The sequence below is a fragment of the Cydia splendana genome, chromosome 10 (assembly GCF_910591565.1).
Source record: "Cydia splendana chromosome 10, ilCydSple1.2, whole genome shotgun sequence".
Classification (NCBI taxonomy): domain Eukaryota; kingdom Metazoa; phylum Arthropoda; class Insecta; order Lepidoptera; family Tortricidae; genus Cydia; species Cydia splendana.
In genome coordinates, this window is record NC_085969.1 from 10,067,972 (window position 1) to 10,090,731 (window position 22,760).

Sequence of the window (22,760 nt, forward strand, 5' to 3'; positions counted from 1 at the left end):
TGAGATAATGCCTACCTATATAATATAAAATTGATTTAGTTAAATTTTAATGACCTAATTAATTAAAGGGTACAATTTCACACCTCGTCAATAACAATGCAATGGTGCAAAAATTTCTGTGTCAACAACATCCATTCACAACCCCTAATCTAAGGGCGCTCACATAAAAGCAGTTCCGACTAGTCGGCCGACTGATCCACCCGCGGATATATAACACGCCGTATTAATTCAGTGGAATACCGTTAATTTACTGGGAAAATTATCTGAAAATATTAGTCACGGTACTAAATATTGGGAATAAAATGTGTTCCTGGATGCGTCATTGGTCGCTGGAGTTGTCGGGCGACGGGTCGGGGCGAAAGTCGGCTGGTCACACACAGCGGCCGCGCGGTTCCACGCCACAGTCTCATCTAAGCCACAGCTATGCGCACATCTTACCCATCATAGCCGAAAATTCCACATTCGAATTCCAGAGTTACGCGTGCCGGCCGACGCGAAAGTTCGAAATACGAATTTTAAATTCGCGAAACTTTTTTCGATTTCCGTTATTCGATAAACGAACTTTTTTTACACTTGACTGTTATACAATACAGGAGGAGGCAAACGGTAAAGTTTTTAGTTGGTGTATGTAAAAGTGCATTTTGCATTAATAGAGCGTTGAACATTTTTTTTCATTTATGTGCTGTATCGTATCGGTGTGCCGAAAGATTCTGTTTGTGAAGTGTTTTATTATTAAGTGCACTTTTCTATTTGGATTTTATTTGCTCCGGATTTGGGTTGGTTGTTTTTTATTTTATTTTATTTTTAAAGTTTTTATTTATATTTTTCATTTTACTGGTACATTTACTATTACAAATAGCATAGGTATTTATTCTAGGCTTAATTTTTTTTGGCATCAGTAATTTTCCATTTATAATGCATTATTTTTTAACAAAATTTGTAGATTATGCAAGTAGTTATAAGTTATAGAATTTTAAATTTGAATACGGGTAGGCGTAAAAGTGACAGAAATAGTTTCAGAACAATATTTCGCTTTCATGTAGCGGAGCTGCTACGAGTTGAAAGCGGCTTGTAGCAATTCTAGTATTGGTAGTTGGTGCCTACATTACTGGCAGTGCTCGGAAAATAAACGATCCGATACGCAGCTAGGTAGTAAAATACCATTGTACGTGTAGTTAAAAACGTGTTTCCGATTCTTTAAATAATAATATTTTTGTTGCATTAACTTAATCTTAATAACAAAACTTCCGTGAGACACAGACGTATTAAATATATTAAAAACGGGTCACTCACGTATTTTAAGTCGAAAAACGCTCGACATGTTTCACTCCGTACCGAGGAGTGTCATCAGGAGCTCAACGCAACGCAAGCTCCTGATGACACTCCTCGGTACGGAGTGAAACATGTCGAGCGTTTTTCGACTTAAAATACGTGAGTGACCCGTTTTTAATATATTTAATATTAACTTAATCTCTTATAAGTCCTGTTTTAGTTTTGGGATAGGAGGGACTCCCTTTGATTCAACGAACATTGTTTCAAAATTTAAGCGAGCCTTTTTTTGCGTATTTTAATTTAGTTAAAACTTTCAGCGGAATAACGGTGTGAATGATTTATTTGTATTTAATATTATTGCACATTTTTTTTTATATTTACAAGGTTGTACGAATGGCCAACTTAACGCTGTAATGCATTCTTTACTAGCCAACTGTTGGCGGTATTTAGGTGCAAAAAAAATACATTTCAGGCAATATTGCCTACAAATGGAAACAATGTTTCGGTTCATAATGCGGTTTTGAATGCTTTTTGCAATCGGTTACTATTACGGTTCTATGTTATATTTCATGGTAGTAGCTGTAGAGCACTGTAAGATATATTTTTCGGAGACTTAATAATTTTCACAGTAAGTATATATGGTGCTACTTTACCGCCCTAGGGCGGGATTAGGGACAATATGTGCCTATCAACAATTTCAACAATTTAAAGGGACATATGTCTATAAAACATTGTACAATGCTCGTGCGAAAAGGTAATTCGCGTGTCGATTTAAAACACTCCCTTCGGTCGTTGCGAATTTCCTATTTTCGCACTTGTATCGTAATGTACTAATGCGTCGTAGCCTACACATCGGTAACTCGTGGCATTTAGGTAGCACTTAAAAGATGTTTAATTAATTCCTTTTTTTAGTGGTTTCTTTTTTCGACTCGTATAGGAAGAACATTGTCACATCACTAGTCTGTTAGAAACTGTCAAGTGCCACGAGTTACCGATATGTGCTCATAACTAATCTTTTGAGTGCTACCTAAATGCCACGAGTTACCGATGTGTAGTCGTTGGTTTCAGAGTAGGTAACTGCCACCTCAGACATTTATGTTATATTTATTTAGGTACTGTTAAACTGCATAAAGGTTAACTTTTTAGAAATTACAAAAATGATAGTTAAAAAAACCACGATTTAAGAACCTTTACCTTTTGCAGGTTGTAACTAGGTATAAGTACGTATTTACGTATTGATATGAAGAAAGATAAAGACAAATTTTGTGCCTTTCTGTCCTGATTTTATTTATGGGAGCATTTTCGCAACAATTATCAATATAATTATATTGTTAAACATTGTAAAATAGGAAATTTGTAAATAATAATAAAGGAGCCAGCTGAAAGGTTATGATTTGTAGTATTTGTTTACAATAAGGAAAATAATTAATATAAATAAATAAATGTATTTATCGAAAAAAAAATTAAAAGAGGGCAAACACCATAAAAAATCTTACGGAAACTAGATACAATGTCCAAAGGCAGACTCCAATCAACCTTAAGGGTAAAGTTGGGTTAATATAAAAAAACACGTTAACATAATCTAATTTTAATTTAATTTGTGATGTATATCACTGTGATATAGCCAGGCGACGTCATTAGTAACGTGTTAAATATAAAATATTTTCGTATTAATTGAGGCAAAACATTAAAACCCTTTTTATTCCGCGCAATATAAATATGTACCTATACCCCGTAGCTAGTTTCGCGCGGCGCGCCATATCTTTTGTTCCATTCTAGTTACAGTTTTTTTACCGACGGGGGTAACCCCTCTAGAATCAGTAACATGTTTTTAATACTCCAAAATCTTATACCTTCCTGGCCAAGTGCAAATATTCAGTAACATCATACATGATTATTTAACAATCTGTACGGTCAGCATAACTATTAGTCATGCTGACTATACTTACTGAGGTAAAGATACTATTCTGTACTAATATTAATTACTAAAATACATGTATAGCGTACCTATGCACTATTAGTACAATTACTACAGAGGCCGGGACGCGAGGCCGGATAGGTCTGAGCGCGGGCAACCCCATTTCCCGCCGAGGTATGTATAGTGCTTTTCTCAAACATGCAATGAAATAAATAAAATAAAAAATCCACGAAACCAATGTTTTATTTATAGAAAAAACTAAAAGTAAAGTACACCCAAAATATAACCAACACGTACCTATATCATTATCACGCGTATGTTTTACACGAGTCGTGTATTTTTACTACCCGTATATTTTCATGTATCTTTGATTTTTTCGCGTTGTATCCGTCCGACTGTCGTTTTCGTCACATAAGTTTACATAGTCTTTCATGTTGATATCATGTTTCACATACATCGTTGCTTTATGCACGGAGTAAATAAGTATAATTTCCACAGTGTTGACGAATTTGTAGTTACATCCATTTAAAATATGCCACAAAACTGTTTCTAATAAACTGTAAGCCATTTTTCTTAGTTTCTCAAATAATAAACATGCCATAAGCAAACATATACATACTTCGTCTTTGACTTGGCGGCAGAGGCAGCAAGTTATTAAAATCAATTCTGCTTACGCTGCCAATTCCAACGCCTACGATTACAATTAATATTAATTGCATTATTTCGTCGGAACTCATATTAAAGTCAAAAAATCAACAACGCACCATAAATCCAATAAAACAGAATGAATATTTTTCAACTTTACCTCCATAACAATTTAAAAAATAAAACTACGCGTGTTTGAGTAGACCTTTTTACCGCTAACGTTTAGATGAAATATTTTAAATGTTTTTTCTCAAAAATGGACGGCAAAGTCGACTTTGCCGTTTAAAAAATAGGTCGCGAAGCGCGTAGTTTATGGTCAGTCAAAAATTAAAAAGTTAAAAACATTGCAGTCTCGATTTTGGGACTGCAATGTTGCATACAAATTCCATTATTTGTCGAGTTCCAAACTTTTTAAAAGTTGAAATGGCCATATCAAATGAAGGCACAGGCCCATTAAACAGCCAAACAGATGATTAGTACCGCGACTATAGCTGTCTCAAACAGGTTGACGTATTTTCGGCAGAAAAATACACTTCTATTTTTTTATTAAAAAAATAAAAAGGCGGCAAAGCTAATTTTTTCAATTGTTACTACTTTTTTCTGTGAAAATATATACGTAAGAACGTTGCTTTTGTAAAATATTTCTATGATATTTATATTTCTTGCACCATTTTTGAGAAAAGCACTATATATGACTCGGCTGGAAGGCTACTTGCTGGCTTCGGATTCAATTAAACGGACTCCCAAGGTCGTCCGTTTAAAACGAATCCTCAGCCTGCAAGTAGCTACTTCCGAGCCTCGACAATAATGTAATATTATTTGTGTAGTTAAATTTATAATTTAAAATTATAAAATTATAGAATGTATTATTTATTAAGTTCATGTTGACTTTATACAAATAAAACTGCAAATTATAGCAAACATTGTTTTTTTTTTTTTTTTTTTTTTATAGGCGTAGTGGCAGAGTGTCATTACGAACCATAAAGCAAATACTGCCTCTAATTTTTTTTAATGGATGAATGCCACGATGCTGTGTCACAAATATCTGTGAAATGAAAATTAAAAAAGAGGACTTTGCCGGCCTAGGCCTGCAAGATGGGTATGAAATTCCATTAACGACCTTTTGTCCTAGCCGCACCTGAAACGTCATACTTCGCAGCCTATTATAAGGAACATAACATCAATATTTCATTGCATGTTTGAGAAAATGAAATTTATAAATGTCTACCCATTACGGTGCGGTAAGAGAGAATACTTAGTGAAAGGATTCTGATGGCAGCCTTTTAGGTACCCCCTACGAACCCCAAAAATTTTTGAATGGTCGGACATAAACATAAAACAGTTTAATTAATTTTGGTTAAGTATGCCTAATTATTAAAGGTGTAAAAAAAAAAAAACTAAACATTAAAATTAAAACTAAACTCTAACAACTATATACATACACATATGTATAAAACACACACAAGTAAAAAATGCGAGCTAGCTCGGCGCCGGATGGTAGGGTTCCCAGAAGGCTGGTGCCATTATTAAAGCTTAGAAATAAATTAAAGCCAATTACGTATTAAGATAGTATGGTAAAGTTATTCTGAATGGAAGAATTCGTGATTCAACATTCACATCGCAAATGTTTCATAAATTATATAAGTACTTGAAGATAGAAAATCTCTGACTTAATCATCGTTATAAAGATCAAAACCGTTATAAAGATATGTCGGAACAATTCAGGAATTGAACTACCTTTCCAGATTACTTTTAATCAAAGAGAATAGAGTATAGAATTCAAAATTTCTTTGCTTTTAATCAATATGTCGTCTCGCAATGTAGTTAACATACATCACTACCGAATAACACTGCTCGTAGTTTCTTTAACGACAAGTATTCGCGAAAAATATATAAAAGTCAGATAGCATGGGTAGGTACGACGTGCATCTAAAGATTCATTGCTATGGTGCTATTGAACTGAACTGCAACAACATATTTACCGTCGTAGTTTCAGCAAACTCACTTAAAGCCATATTCAGCATCGTAAATTCTGCCATCGATTTGATATCAATATCATGTGTCCCTCTTTCTCTTACTCAGAATATGCCTTACGCTGGGTAATAGAAAAATCTATGATCTGCATATATGACTCTTACTACTTTTCAGTATCAGAAGGTGGGCTTTGTGACTTACGGCCCGATTCTAACTTTAAGATACGTCAAATATTAGGTCTAGATACGATATGGATTAGATATGTCAGCGTCAAAAGCGACGTTTTTGTTTGAAGAAACGTCATTTTAAAAGAAACCTAATATTTGACGTATCTTAAAGTTCGAATCTGGCGGTTATAACGTTCTTTGCCTGCCACGTATGCGATTTTATTTCGGGAAAGATTCAAATTGGCAGTTATTAAAGTTATTCGGCGTATAAAGTTTGTGTAGCGGAGTAACGTTCTTTGAAATGGTTTTCTGATAGTGCTACGCCGCGTTGTAGCCGGCAATTACTACTGAAAGTTTCACATTTATTGAGATATCAACTCTCACTAAATATATCTATACGTACCTACCTAGTGCGCTTGCGTATTTCTGTTTGCTGTATATGTAGATAATAAAAAAAAACCGGCCAAGTGCGAGTGGGACTCGCGTTTCTAGGGTTCCGTACATAAGTCCGACTCACGCTTGACTGCACATTTGTAATAAGTTTTCCTGTCAACTATAGGTAAAGAACTATTAGTGTATTTTTTTCAAAATTTTAGATTCAGTAGTTTCGGAGATAAAGGGGGGAATGGTCATTTTTTGGCTATTTTCTTAAATAACTTCGAACCTATGTATTTTAAAATTATAAAAAAAACATGTCCATCTTTGGGTCACTAATTTACATATGTGTACCAAATTTCAACTTAATTGGTCCAGTAGTTTCCGAGAAAATAGCATGTGACAGACGGACAGACAGACAGACGCACGAGTGATCCTATAAGGGTTCCGTTTTTTTCCTTTTGAGGTACGAAACCCTAATAATATATGTCTGTTGCAATAGAATGTGATATCTTTTAGAGGTAGAAAGTCTCTGTATAAGGATTGTTGTAGGGTAAACCCTCCAGTGAATGAACACCCCCCAGTGAATGAACAAAATCACGTTTTTTGTCTAAAATAAGAAATATAGCAATTTCTACCACTTGTCGTATTTTTTTTCTTATTAACAACTCTATTTCCTATGCAATTTCAACCCCTGCTAAATTTATTTTCGACCAGTTTGAACGTGACTGGCGTTTGAAGTTTACGTATTTCTGGTTTTGAAGTTTTGTATGCAAAAATTATATCCCAGATAAGAACAGTGTACGTTTGGAGCAACATATGTAGTGCTTATTTAATGTTTACCTGTACAAAGTTTGGTTATTTGGTTAGATTAAGAGTTAAACCTTCTATAAATGTACACTTTGTCGGCGTATTATGTGATTAAGTCTTTATTTTTTATAGTTCCAATACTGGCTTATCAAATGTTCTGAAACCAGTAAATGAACGGTGTGTTCATTTACTGGTGTCGTCTAGATTTAATTTTTTTTCTAAATTTATGTGTAAACGAATTGATATTGAGCTTGTTTTTTGTGACCCTGCATAGAAAACGATTCTGATTGTTTCAGCCAGTATTGGAACAAACAAAATTTCTATAGTCCATTTACTGGATTTTTCATGCCTATGTATGAACAATACAACATTTGGGGTGTTCATTTATTAGATTTCTACTAATTCTATGTATGAACAATGTAACCACGAACAATGCAATGACAAGTTTATTATTTTAAGCATTATTTGCTGATCCTAACCTTTTTTCATCAGAATATGCTCGTTGTTTCTTGTTTTAAAGAAGGATTCTCTTTTTCTTATTAATATGTAATGGTTCTGGTGATTATCCATCATTTTATTACAATCTAATCTATTTGAAATCAATATGGAGGGGATAAAAATATATTAACGCTTTCGGTATACCTACTAAAATAGAGCTGGAAACGTTTTTTGTCTTAAAAATGTTTTTTTAAAGCTGATTAAAAAGATCTAAATGATGTTCATTCACTGGGTTTTGCGGTGTTCATTCACTAGTTTTTATGTTCATTCATTAGGTTTTTGGGTAGTTTTTGATAAATTCTGCTATAACTCAAAAACTATGAAAGTAATAAAAAATCGCAGAAATTACTTTCTTATTTATTAAATGAGGATTCATTAAATTGCAGATAATTATTGAAATTGTTAATGAATGCTGAGAAATGATTTTTCAAACTTGGATAATTCCTTAAGTGTTCATTCACTGGAGGTCTTACCCTAGATGCTTTTGGCTTGTTGTTCTATCCAATACCATAGAGATGAATTTAAGGTTGTTTTTTAAGTACGGGTTGTGACTAACGAGTTAAAAAAATATACAACAAATATAATATTATAATATTTAAAACTTTCGCGCTTTGAACACATATTAACTTACAATTATAGACGGGTCTAACGCGAATTTTATTCAATTACCTTTATTTACCGACGTTTCGACACAGGTTTCACTGGTCGTGGTCGCGGCTGACCGCCGTAATTGAATAAAATTCGCGTTAGACCCGTCTATAAATGTGAGTAAATATAATATTACAAATGTATAGGTATTCTATATTTTTTTTAATAAACGTAACTTTGACGGATCATAAGAGAAGATTGGTGTAGCAAATTTATAATAGTAGGTACATTACGATACAAGTGCGAAAAATAGGGAATTCGCGACGAGTGGCGATAAATTAAAACACGACCGAAGGGATTGTTTTAAATCGACACGAGTTGCGAATTACCTAATCGCATATGTATCGTACAACGTTTTACAGTACATATGGCCCTTTGAATCTTCGACATAGTTGCGTAGTATGCTAATTATCGCACTAGTGCAGAAAAATAGCCCCATATGTACTGTATTATGCAATTAAAGTAAATTAAAATCCCATGGATTCATACATATAATTTCTTATCTTTACAAGTGAATGGAATACATAAAAATAGATTCCCCCAATTATTATAGGTAACATATTCATGTTTTGTTAGTAATATAGCTCACATGTGATTTTTATTTTTAGGCCTATTAAAGGCCGTTCAGTATGACCTGAGCATTAAAATACTATCTAACTACCAGTTAGTATTAACAGATATTTTGTTTTAAATATGTGATCATGATCACCGTTATTTTACCACGTAAGAATTTACTTCAATCATATGTAACGTATAATTACATAGGTATATCCGATACTCATTTTATGATGCGAAATCATAGATAACAGGCAGTGGGTGCGTCTCATTACATAGTGGTTATGTAAAAGGAAATTTAATCAAAATTACAAATCCATGTTGCACCATCTAGTCAGGTAAAACCAGATTATTCCGAGGGACATTCCGAACGGTCCACTGAAGTAGGTACGGGAAAAATCGAAGTGTGTACGAAAACAGCGAGAGGACAGTTTTCAATAACTTCAAGCTTCGAGTACAATTTTGAAGCTACAATGTACAACATTTGTAAACACGAAATAAGGCCACGGTTTTTTTATTTATCAAATGATATTCTTGCTTAATAAACTTCTAGTCTAGTTATTTGTTTTACAAGGGGGCAAAGCTGTTGTTTTACTCCTCTCGCCGGTATTGATACCCGAGCAAGCGAAAGATTACAAAATTTAACCACGAGCGTAGGGAGTGGTTCGAAAAGTGGAAACTTGAGCGATGCGAGGGTTTCAAGGCACAAGGGTTCAACAAACTTTGCTACCGAGTGAAATACACAATTTATCACCACACCAACTTGAGGTAAAATACTATTTAACTGTAAATATTTATCATTCAAAATCATCACTTAAAAGTCAATTCTACCAGCCAACAAATTACTTGTGGATAAAATGTAGCTTTCTCATAATTTTTTGAAGACTTATATTTTACGAGCTGATGTGGTGAAAAGAAACGATTTAAATTTGCGGCGATTTGAAAGTCGGATGTGTATCCTGTTAGTGGTGTAGCCTGGAATCTTTCCTTTAGTTAGACTAGACGTTAAATCTTGCATACTGAATGGTGTTTGTGCGTTAATATTTACTGCAGTATAACTTTAATATTTTGTATCTTCAAAGGTTTTGTAGAAGAGCGGTACAAGTGCGAAATTCAAATCGGCGGTCTAGCATGAGTTGCGTTCTCGCGCGCGACTCCATACATCATGCGCGACTTCAAGTATGAACTCGCGCGCGTAAACGCAACTCATGGTAGACCGTCAGATGTCACGGACTTCATAGGATTCAATCCTAGCTCTTTCATACTAATAAATCTGGTATCTAATTTGTGTATGAAATATCATTTGATATTGACCTAGACAAGCATTTGAGTACTTAAAGGATGACATCGCGAGTAAACTTATTGAAACTTAACGCAGATACACTAAATTAACTAACGTAATAGTCACTGCCTTAAATCAAACATGTGTGACACGTAAAACATGAACGAACATTCGCTATTCGTGTACTAACTAGATACAGAAATTCAAATACCAGTTCAGCAGTTTACAAAGCTCTTTAGGTACTAACAGGTATATTTTTCTTGTACCTAAGCATTAAGTAAATGGTCAATTTTCCTAAACCGAGGAGTAAACAAAGATACAAGTTAAAGTTATTTTTATCGGTATTTGTTCGGATTCTCCAAAAAGTTTCCATTCACGTCAGACTCGGTGCACCATCTATTTTCGATACGTACGTTAGCTTAATTGTCCGAGAGAGCAAAATCCTTGTTCGCCGTGTTTTCGCGAACAGTTACGGAAAGAGTACGGAAACATCAAAATACTAGCGAACGTAGCTCACAAACATACATCTGCGGTTTTACACAGCGCCACTACCTTTTACTATTCGAAACTTAGTACGCGACGATGCTCGTTCAATATTTCACCATCGGCATAAACAACTTTGTGGTGGAATGCGCAGTAAACTTCCAAAGTTGTTCCTAGTTTTTGAAATAAAACGTCGAAAGGAATGATATACGCATTTTGATATTTTTAGCTTGGGAGAACAGAATAGGAAACGATGGAATTATATTGGCGGTCCATTATCAGTTCAGGGGATCTTGAGCTGTGCCAGCCTTATGGCGGTGTTATCGTTTAAATATCTGTCCGCATCTGTCGCTTATAGGAAATGAGAATGCATAATCGAATTAAATTTATAAAAACAGCCATGACAATTGTTTATGAGAATTATGAGATACCGTTACCGGGTTACCGTGTTTTTTTCCCCAATTAGGCATAAAATATGTCAGACTCATCATTTCCAGCTGTTAATATACAAAAATACGTCTAACCGCAAGTGGCAAGCAAACATAGTATAATTGTAAGTTAGTACTTCAAGTCAACAACTTAATTTACTAGTAGATACTTGGGTGATTTTAGATGCTAAAAATATAACAGTCCTACAATATTTTAAGAATTTAATTCAGTAGGTACAACTTCACAAAAACCATAGCCACGTCAAATTAAGCCGAATTTGGGCAATCTGCGGAAATAATTCGTGTAGTTTTGAAAATTGGTACAGGCATACTTTGTGGTGTCCAGATAAACATACTAAAAGTCCTCGAGGGTAGGAGGTGTGCTGAGGGTGTAGGAGGGGGTTGAAGGTACCTTTTATCATATTTTTGCTCATATCTCGGATGTCTGTACGAATAGCATTATAATTACTTCGGACAAAAGTTTTTACATTAAATTTCCTACAAATTTGATTATTTTATTTTTACTGTGCGATCAATACTTTAGGAGCTACAGGCTGTTAAAGTTAAATAAGAGATAAAAAATAGACGATTTAAGAAAAGGACGTTTTTTTGTAATTGTTCATCATAAATAAAAATTCAGTTTAGAGTAAGCTAGCTAAGCGACCTGCTGATAAAATATAAAAAAAACAGGCCATTAGCATGTCGGGCCATTCTCAGTGTAGGGTTCCGTAGTTACCCGTCTGTCAAAATAGACTATTTGCCAAAACTCAAAAACAGCTATACCGATTAGGTTCTCTATATATTATTTTTCCTTGAAAGTCTTTACTAAGCTATGTTTTCACGATTTTTTTTCATATATTTTGGACCCATGGTTCATAAGTTAGGGGAACTAAAGGGTAAAACATATCTTTTTGTCTTTCAGATCGATTATTTCCAAAAATATTAAGTTGACCAAAAAATAGTTCTTGATTGTAGAGTAAAAGTAAAGTATTGATTGTAGAGTATTGATTGTAGAGTAAAAGTAAATAGAACCAAATTTGTAGTAAATTTAATGTTAAAACTTTTGTCCCAAGTAATTATAATGCTATTCGTACAGATATTCGAGATATGAGCAAAAATATGAAAAAAAGGTACCTTCAACCCCCTTCTACACCCTCAGCACACTCGTACCCTCGAGGACTTTTAGTATGTTTATCTGGACACCACACGGTATACCTGTACCAATTTTCAAAACTACACGAATTATTTCCGCAGATTTTTCTAATTTGCTTAGGCTAACAATACGAGTACAGCAGTGCAATGAAATAGGTCGTACCTTCAATATACAGTATACAAATACGTATATGTATGCAGGGGTGCCAACAATAAGTAAAGCTAATTCATATGTAGTTAAGTAATTTGATAATTAGTTTTATGGCGCGTTTATTTATTGTTGTAAGAGTACTATACTGTAACACGGCAATCTCACTCACATGAAATACGTGCCCTCAATCGTCAGATTACCCTCTTTAATTCTCTGTACGCGATAAGCCATATCTTAATTTAGATTAATTATAAGAAAAAGTTTCAAATAAAATGATTTATCAACTCGTCCAACACTACTACGCCATTTTACATCACTTCAACTCTGAATGGAATCGTAAGGCTTTCAAACCGGGTTCATTCACGAAAATCATAATGCTCTTTGTGTCTTATCTTAGCTTTGCAGAGCCTTTTAAGAGCATTAGTAAGAATGTCTGCAACGAGGGAGATGCTCGCAACTATTCCGCACTTACCCTAAGATAACAATAAGATACTGACTACTTGAGATGAATAGACGAATTTGTATCTTGTCATTGTAGAAACAATACCTTTACTTATATTATTGGTTTCGCAACTTTTTACCCGAACGATAGTAGGTATTTGTATAGATAGGTATAGATATATATATCGTTTGTAAGGCCTACAAACGGCTTGACGAAAATTATAATTTAGTAGGTACTTACGGTCAGTAGTAAATACTTTTGTTTAAAAACCTTCCTACCCTGATATTTACCATATGCCGTTATATCTCTTAGCGCCACTTGCACCATCCCACTAACCTGGGGTTAAGTGGTTAAACCGCTAAACCAGTGTCAAATTGTACTGGTAACCACGGTAACTCCAGGTTTAACCGGTAACCCCGGATTAATGGAATAATGTAAGTGGCGCTTAAGGGTTAAAAACCAGGGACAAACAGTCAAGAACGATAGTTTGGAAAAAAAATGCCGATGCTTTATTTTAATTTAAGATGTTAAGAGTAGTATTCTGTAACCAATATCTAAATTACATCTTTGATTTGTATTAGTGTCGACTTGCATGTGACAGTAATGTAGATGACGTTTAAAATTTCACGTATCTCTGTAGATAAATATGTAGTTATATTTAACGTTTAATAAAATCTGATTTGGCAAGCCGAAAATAGTACCCGGATTTACTGTATTACAAATAATTGTATACATATTTTATTTGCAAATACCACTCAAAAGGTGAATTATTTTAACTTACCGTGGCCAAGTGGTAGCTGAAGTGGTTTGTACCTACTTAAATTAAGATGTGGTTTCATTTGAAGCGGTTATGTAGCAAACAAGTTTATTATATAGTTGAATCATCGAGAGCGTGGAATTGCATATGTAGTAGTATTGTTTGTTTACAGGCATTCTATATTTGAATTTTCTATTTTCTTGTACTATCAGCATACAACCACTACAAATGCAATTCCATCTTCTCGATAATTCAACTATACTAATCTTATATGATAAGTATTAGGCGTGTTCTTTTCATTAACCTTAACATAGGTTTATGAAAAGAACAGGTAACTACTCTTAGCATGTTCGTAAACACTTTATTTTGCGCAAGAAATGTTAAAATAGAATGAAAATAACAGCAATTTTACGTGTAGCAAATACCACGTTAAATACAAAAATACTTCACATTAAAGTAAAAAATGTGATATCGATATAAGTTGTTTCGTTACTATATAATTATTTTTAACATTAAGTAGAAGAATCAAATGCCCAACGGAAACAGTGACAACGATCTACGCTAGCAGGTGACTCCTGCAGTCGAATATACAAGTAGGTTGTTCTCGCTGCAAATTTAGCTCCAGCCTTAGCTGGCCGTACGTTACCTAAGTACAGGAAAAAATATTTTATTTGGAAAAATCTCGAGGAGCACTCGTCTAATTACATATTTGTTATGAAATGGAGATGCCAAATATTACGTGCGTAAATAACCTATGCTAAAAAGTATGATTTGATTCTTTTTGGTACATATTTTGCACTTTTCCTTATTAAAACTGTTAGGTATTTTCTGTAATTAGTCTGATACTTGAGACAGCGATCTGACACTAAGTCCACCTTTTAAACTTTTATTTACAAAACAAAAATATTTGAATACATCATTATAATATGTATTCAAATATTTTTGTTAATTCATTAATTAATGTGTAGTTTAGTTAGACTACAAACGAATGCTCGCATTTAAGTAAACCGCAAACTGGGCGACTTCGGTTAGGAACTTAACATAAATACGGTTGCAAGAACATAAAATGCTTAGGTACTAACAAAAAATCTTAGCAACAATTATTAAATGGGGTCTTAATTTCACAATTTCATTAATTCCGCTGAGAAACAAGTTTTTGTATAATTTATACGGGCTACCTTCTGTTAAGAACCTTTTTTCTCTAAATTAGAACGTGTAATAGTTAATGATGCATAGGGATATCAAGCTGGTGATTTGTCTCAACGAGGTATTTAATTGAATAATATGTAGGTATACTGGTATGTTGCTTTCCTCAAAAACAATAGCTATTTATACTGAACCTTTGCTCAGCATACGGGCGCTGCTGAACTGGGGCTGCGGAGCAGGCCTGAGGCCTCGGCCTCGTAGGCACGTGACGTGCGGCTCGGACCCACTACTGCCGGCGCGGTTCACTATATATGTCGGCGGCCGATCGTAAGATTAGGCAGATCGTAATGTTCCTGTGTAATGTTTTGACGATAGTCACATTAAACCAATATATAGGTAGGATAGGTTCGTTAGGTTGCTTCAGATGCCCGAAGGGCAAACTGCCCAGAAATAGGAGCCACTCAGGGAACGAGTCAAAGATTTTCACGTTTCACGATATGTCTAGGAATTTCACGATATGCCTGATCTTACGATCGGCCGCCGGCATATAGATCAACATGATTTGCTTGACACTCCCCACATATTTGCGAAAATACCCTACATGCTTATCATGTTTTTTACTCTAAAAGTTTAATCGAACGCAGAAACGCGTGCAACGCACGGAAAGTGCCTTCTTACATACCTGAAAACCGACCGACCGAACTGACCGACCTGACTGACGGACTGACTGGGTTGACAACCGGTATGGTCTAGTGGGTAGTGACCCTGCCTGTGAAGCCGATGGTCCTGGGTTCGAATCCCGGTAAGGGCATTTATTTGTGTGACGAACACAAATATTGGTTCCTGAGTCATGGGTGTTTTCTATGTATTTAAGTATTTATAAATATGTATAATATACATATTATATACTCGTATATACCGTTGTCTACGTACCCACAACACAAGCCTTATTGAGCTTACTGTGAGACTTAGTCAATTTGAGTAATAATGTCCTATAATATTTATTTATTTATACCTACATTACTCAGATATAATATCTCAAAAATACCATGACTTTAAAATTGCGAACAAAATGTACCCAAAGAGTACAAAAAGACCACCCACATGACAATATCACTTAAGCAATTGAATTGTTACCGTTTTAGACATTTCAATGGAAACCGCTTTAACCGTTGCTCAATATCTAAATGTTGTGGCTATAAAAGTAGCCATTAAAAGATAAATATAGTTGGCATTTTAACAAAAAAAGGTAAATATTGGTGTAGTACGAAGTGGAGAATCTTGTATCTGTTCGTGTTAGGTACCTACCTACTAATGATATAGTAAATGCGGTGTTTTAAAATGCACTTGATAAGATTAAGTTTGCAATTATAGATATATAGTCTTTCACCTAATGTGGGCACTTAATCATAGTAGCTATATGGGGATATCAGGCAAACGACATTGTTCGATGCGGTCACGATGCATGCGGCGAATGATCATCACAGATGCAATCATTAATTTACTTATGTGCAGCCAAAATCAATACCTACTAATTGAGTTGCTTGCCACTTTGTGACTAGTTCATGATTGCGGTCCGTTTTAACCTTTTTATGAATTTTATTACACTTGTCTTTCCCGCTACACCAGTAACACACTGCAGCGCACGACAAATATGAAAACTGTTTTTCAGTTCTATAATTAACGTAAAATTCTATCACGCTATTTAACCAAATAACTAAGCATTGTGGGCCCGTACGTGTCACGTATATTTTTACGTAAAATGCGTTTCACTATCTTTACCAAACCATTACTAGTCGAGCGCCTATCGATATTTAAATATGTAGGTAGTTTGTCATAGATTTCAGTAGTTAATGTTCAAACATTAAGGACGAAACCCCCTAACATCAAACGGTCTGTGTTCTCGCATAACCATTAACTTAACTAGTTCTCAAATTTTCACTTATTGTAAACCATCGGCAATTGCGGGACAGAAAGCTAGTAAAATATAAATGAGTGGAGAGTTTTTCATTGCATATGAATATGCAGGGGCGTTATTGCAAAGCGTAAACGAGGCAAACATTCAGTTGAACCAGAATAAGTGCACACTTCGATAACGCAAGATTTTACGGACATTGAGGTCACAATATCGGTGAGTCACCTGAGTGATCGCCTCGGTAAGCGATCGGAATAAAAGGCCAGACCGCTACGCCGTCTAATCGTTCGGCAAACAGCCACGGTTGCATTCTACGTGTGGTCTTGTACCACAAGTGTGAATAATACAAGGAAGTAGAGAGCGTGGAAGTGAAGCAATGTTCACTGTACGTAACGTAGGGGAGATTAATTAAATATGTATATCAGAATGGGTCACGTTTACGGTTTAAGGATGACTCACGTTAGACCGGGCCGTGTCCGGGCCGGAGCTTCCGGCACATCGTTTTCTATATATATCCGTCATGTCATAGGAAAGTAAGCGCCGGAAGCTCCGGCCTGGACACGGCCCGGTCTAACGTGAGTCTTCCTTTAGGGTAGATTGCAGAATGGTTTAATCGTTCAGAAATGTCTTCACCGTTTGAGCAAATATTTTAGCGAAGTAGTATTCTTTGAGTATTATTTATTAGAGTAAAAAGAGTGCCTTGTTGCAAAAATGAAATTGGTGTGATATACGAATATAAGGGGGAGGCCTATTTTCAGCAGTGGACGTCTTATGGCTGAGATGATGATGACGAATATAACATAACTATAATAGTTCCATCTTTGTCATTTCCATTAGTAAGTCGTCTCCACTTCCTACAAGATACAATAAGACCGCTTCATGCCTACCGTTATACAGTTATTTCATTTTACTTGTTGTCGTTTTCTTTTTCAACAAGGAATGTTTGTATTGTACCTATTGTATATTAAAAATGCGTAAGTAATTCAACATTGTCCTTACGTTCGCGACTTCCTTCCTGCGTTGGCGCATCCAGCGGCGCGCGCTCATTGTAAAAGTCAACTTTAATTAAAAGTACCTGAGATCCGCACTCAGGACCTTCAGCTTTATTTATGCACACTCCAACAGAATCACCCTTTGCGACGCCCGACTCATGGAAGCAAGAAAGCATTCAAAATGATTTATTGTAAATGGTTTCTACTTTGTTGGCTAAAATAATAAGAGCCGCGTCTGCATTGCTGTTCTAAATTCGATATTTTATTGTTATTTTTTTCCTTTGCTTGAAGCCGATATGGTCAGGTTAAGATTTAATTTGCAACCCCATTATAATGTCGGCAGCGGATGAGTCAGCGTTATATTCTCTTGAATTCTCGCTACTCTATACGAATAACTCGGATATCTGCGGTTTAGTTATTTGAACACCTTAAAATTAAATAAGATAATATTCTGTTAAAGGTTACCATGCTATATTTTCTAAGTATGTATAGATAAATACTTGGAACATAGCCCGATAACAATATCCATTACAATAATCTTTGTAGATTTTAAGACCTTTTTCAAAATTGCGTATCGCTATATCAAGTAGCGATGTCTATTTTATAATGTACCTACACTGTACATAAATACCTGACCTTTATACACATGAATCTCTCGATTTCTGTTACCGGCGCACTAATGATGGAGTGTCTTCCTCACCGTCTGCCTGCATGAGTCTAAACAATAATGTATAATTAATTTTTAGTAGCTTCAATGACAATGGCTTGATAATTACGTACACCGCAGTCGTAAAAGTGGAAAGAGACCATCGCCCCGCTGAATGAGATATCTGAGGCCAAATAAAAACGGTGAAAGCACAGTAGGACTTGCGGGTGGCTTTGTCCAATACACAATGGCAACTCTCTGATGCGATTGACGCTTCGACTTCGGAGGTGTTACCAGAATTAGTGGCCCATTATTGCTTTACAGGGCCCATAGTAAAGCAAAAAGCAGATAACAATAATTAGCTTGGACGCAGCAAAAAGTGACATAAATCCCGCATAATAAGTCCTCTGCTGCAAAAAAAATCTTGTCCGAGCTTACCTGGACTGCAGTTTTTTGCATGAAGCAGAATGAACGTGGACCGACATAATAAACACCTCAATTCCTGGCAGAGGCATTGTTTAATGACTTCTCTGTTGTGATATTGCACAATCCTCGGCCGACTTTTGTTTTTTTGAGTTCAGGTTGCGAGGGGAGTTAAAACTTTTTTTGTATGTCTTAGTAGCGTATAAACAAAAGGGACACAGGTTTCTGTAGAGGTGTGATTTATTTACGACTACGTTTAGAGCCCCGTGTGCCCGAGTTTGGGTGGTTTCGTCGCGCGAACTCCCAGAACAAAATAAAAACATGAAATCATCTTGCGTAATCGTGATTTTCTTTTGTTGCAGGAACAATATGGACATCGACCACTCGACCAGCCCCGGACCGAGCGCTGTTAATTAGGCTTCTTTAAATAAACCCGGTATTTTTTAAACCGTCATAAATACAAAGATGCTGGGGTGTGCTCTGAGAAGAGTTCCCTCCGTGTCTGCCGATTGCCCGAAGACCATCAACTTCAGCACGGCTGACGACAGCCGTTGCTTAGACAAGTAGATGACCGAACGAATAAACTTTAACAAGCAACAGTTTTGGCCTTAACAAATTAAATTCAATCGCAATCCGAAACAGAACTAGTCACAACAAAATAAAGATCAGTAGCAAATATTATAAGTTACCATAGTTATCTGGGGTAGTCGTGGGCACTTGGGCGGGTGCTGGGTAGGTACCACTGCGGTGGTATGCTTTATATTGCATCTTGTGTCGACTGTGCGCTCACTGGTCGCTACGTCACGTGGCTTCCCGGCGCGCGACTTCAGTGCTGGATGCTACTAACTGTATACACGTAAGTACTTCTAAATACCGTTTATTCCAAGTAAACTAGATAGTTATTTCATAATTATGTAGAACATAAAATGTGACTTTTTTAGGTAAGTAAGTATAATCTTCATTATTCAATCCCCATTTCAGGAGTATCTATGTAAGATTATTTACCGTTACCGTATTAGGGGTGCTTCATTTTAAATTGAATTGTTTAATGAGTAATTAAGTTTGCACAGATGTTTCCCAGTGCGAGGTTGGAAATCTAATTCCAATCAGAATTTTGGGGAGGCTAGAACTAATATGTATGCAAATAAATTCCCATCTAAATAACAAAAGCATATGTGACGGATTTCGTGTCTCGAGGCCAAGATTCGTTGTGAAAAGATTTTTTTGTAACATAATACTATTATTAAGTTCACGCTTGTTTGACGGATAAAGCAAATCGGTTAGCGACTTCGGCAATTGTTCGGGAATGGTTTCGACAACTTTATATAACTTTGAAGGAAACTTTAGCGGCAAATTAACAACAATGTCATTTGACTATAGGATGGGCTGTTTTGTTAGTCCTCAACAAAAAAGGTCACTAAGTAACACACAATATTTAGTAAAACTGACGTTACTGTCAAAATTTGCTAGTGAGGTTCTGGACTTACGGAAATTCTTATAAGATTTATTTTATGAGGACCTACCTACACGAAGGTTAGAACACGTGACGGATTGGTAAATTCCTGTTAGTGTAATTTTCTACTAATAGACAATCGGCTTGTTAATTTTCACGCGTAGGTAATGTTACCAGTACTAAATGTGATTTGAATAGTTAAAGAACATTCTGCTAAGCGTTTAGTACTTCATCATCATCATCATCTCAGCCATAAGACGTCCACTGCTGAACATAGGCCTCCCCCTTGGACCTCCATTCGTACCGGTTGGAAGCGACCCGCATCCAGCGACTTCCGGCGGCCTTAACAAGGTCGTCTGTCCATCTTGTGGGTGGACGTCCTACGCTGCGCTTGTTAGTCCGTGGTCTCCACTCGAACACTTTTCGACCCCATCGGCCATCTTCTCTGCGTGCAATATGGCCTGCCCATTGCCACTTCAGCTTGCTAATCCGGTGGGCTATGTCGGTGACTTTAGTTTGTCTACGGATCTCCTCATTTCTGATTCGACCACGCAGAGAAACTCCGAACATAGCCCTCTCCATAGCTCGTTGAGCGACATTGAGTTTTGAGATGAGGCCGATAGTGAAAGACCACGTTTCGGAGCCGTAAGTCATCACTAGTACTTAAACCTATTCTATTCTACTATTATACACATTGCCGCGAGCGTTTGTCAAACATTTGCAAATATTTCTCGCTATTACCAAATCACAATGGACGCTTATGAAATTAACCGGCTACGAAGCAATATGACAAAAAATATGGAAAAGGTAAAGAACAAAAGTTTCTGATGTTATTATAGGCCTTGAGTCTCATAAGGTCAGATGTGAAAAAGTTTACCTTTTTAGGAATGCCAAAACAAAATTATCAATTATGTTTGCCAATATTTTTTTATAAGATGTCACTGCTAGATTGATCATATATTATTTTTACATTTGTAAGACGATTGTACCTTCTAATTGCGATGAATTATACGAAGTTTTGCTAAAAAGTACTAGACAGGAAGAGAACTTATTTTGGGGTCCTTAAATATATCATGTCTGTAGGTAATTAAATATGTAGGTCATTGATCTAGCGAAAAAATCAGTACTGTTTTTGCCTAACCAAGTCGTCTAGGTCACCCAGAAGACAATAATGGCCGAGTGGGAGGCGCATTGTTTGGACACCACCGCGAGTAGAGACGGCCAAAATATAACCTGACGAATAACGAATAAAAAATATTTTTCGCAATGTAGATTTAAAATGCGAAGATTATTTTTTGTATAAAACTATTAATATGAATTAAATTATTCGCTAACTAAGGAATAATAGTAAGGGAATATTGGATACTGTTTTGACAAAAAGTTTGTAAGAACATGAAATTGTTTGCATTTTCGTGTTAATGATTAGTTGTATAATATTTGGTTTTTATTAGAGTCAAAGAGATTAAGTACCTATAGTTCTGTTACGCAACTTCGTCCACGGAAAGGTTGATTTCCTAATACATATTTCAGTGACATTAAGGATCTATATTTTTATGAATTATTTATCTTTTATGTACTCTTCGTCATTTATGAAATAATTTTTGATTTATTAGAATAAATACTTATTCAAATAATGCCTCTCTGATTACGGCGACAGCTCGCATTACATTGCTGTGGTTACAACAGAGGCGTCTAGACACCTTCGTAAGCTGTTTGTTTAGGGTCCCGTATACGTTTGGTTAATTATGTGTATTTATTATTTAAAGTAAAGAAATTGCAATAAGTCGTAGTAGATTTACGCGGTAAAATCAGTGCATACCCATTCTTTGTTTTCGCTCTATGTGGGTTTTCAAAAATTGCAAGCAGTTCGTCTTCCAGCTAATGGATAAACCCAAGAGACAAGGATAAAATGTAACATACTTTTTGAGTTAGAATATTAACCCTTTACCAAGCTGACATTTCAAAAATGACAATCGACTGTCAGTCTTACTCATCGAAAATAGAACACATGTTTGAAGTGCCGTCTCTGGAAAATATATATCCCTTAGCCTGGTAAGGGTTAAGATATTTGCTTCTTCGCGTTAGTCCAAAAAACATAGGTAGGTAAATATCTTTAGTAAGTCCTCTTCTTCTTCCTTGCGTTATCCCGGCATTTTGCCACGGCTCAGCCTTGGGTCCGCTTGACAACTAATCCCATGATTTGACGTAGCCACTAGTTTTTACGAAAGCGACTGCCATCTGAACTTCCAACCCAGAGGGTAAACTAGGCTTTATTGGGATTAGTCCTTAGTTAGTATTATAATAAAAACAAATGCCTATAACTATACTCTTCCATTGAATTACTCTTTATCTGACAAAATTATCTCATGATATTTCAGACATAACGGCGATTGTCCGTACTGTTGGCTTGTAATGTAATAGAAATATTCAACCAGAACCCTGCTCATAAGACTGCTACTGTTTATTGCTTATAATAATTTCAACGGCAAATTTATCACGTTCGAATTTCTATTATTACGCGTCAGATCGACATAAGATACTTTACTAGTTTGGGAGTTCGGGTATTGTCTTCTTATTTCTTGGTAGTTGTAATAAGTGTTAGCTATATTGGCTATAATATGGTTACAC

At 35.7% G+C, this 22,760-nt stretch overlaps 1 protein-coding gene across 1 annotated transcript in view; it reads left to right on the forward strand.

Moving 5' to 3' along the window:
• The first annotated feature begins 264 nt into the window (after window positions 1-264).
• The window catches only part of LOC134794231 (uncharacterized), a 104,665-nt gene continuing 82,169 nt past the window's right edge, over window positions 265-22,760 (forward strand). The window contains exons 1-2 of the mRNA XM_063765972.1: window positions 265-606; window positions 19,042-19,535. Of these exons, the coding sequence (XP_063622042.1) occupies window positions 19,432-19,535 (104 nt within the window). The 5' untranslated portion in view covers window positions 265-606; window positions 19,042-19,431. The remainder of the gene's footprint in view (window positions 607-19,041; window positions 19,536-22,760) is intronic.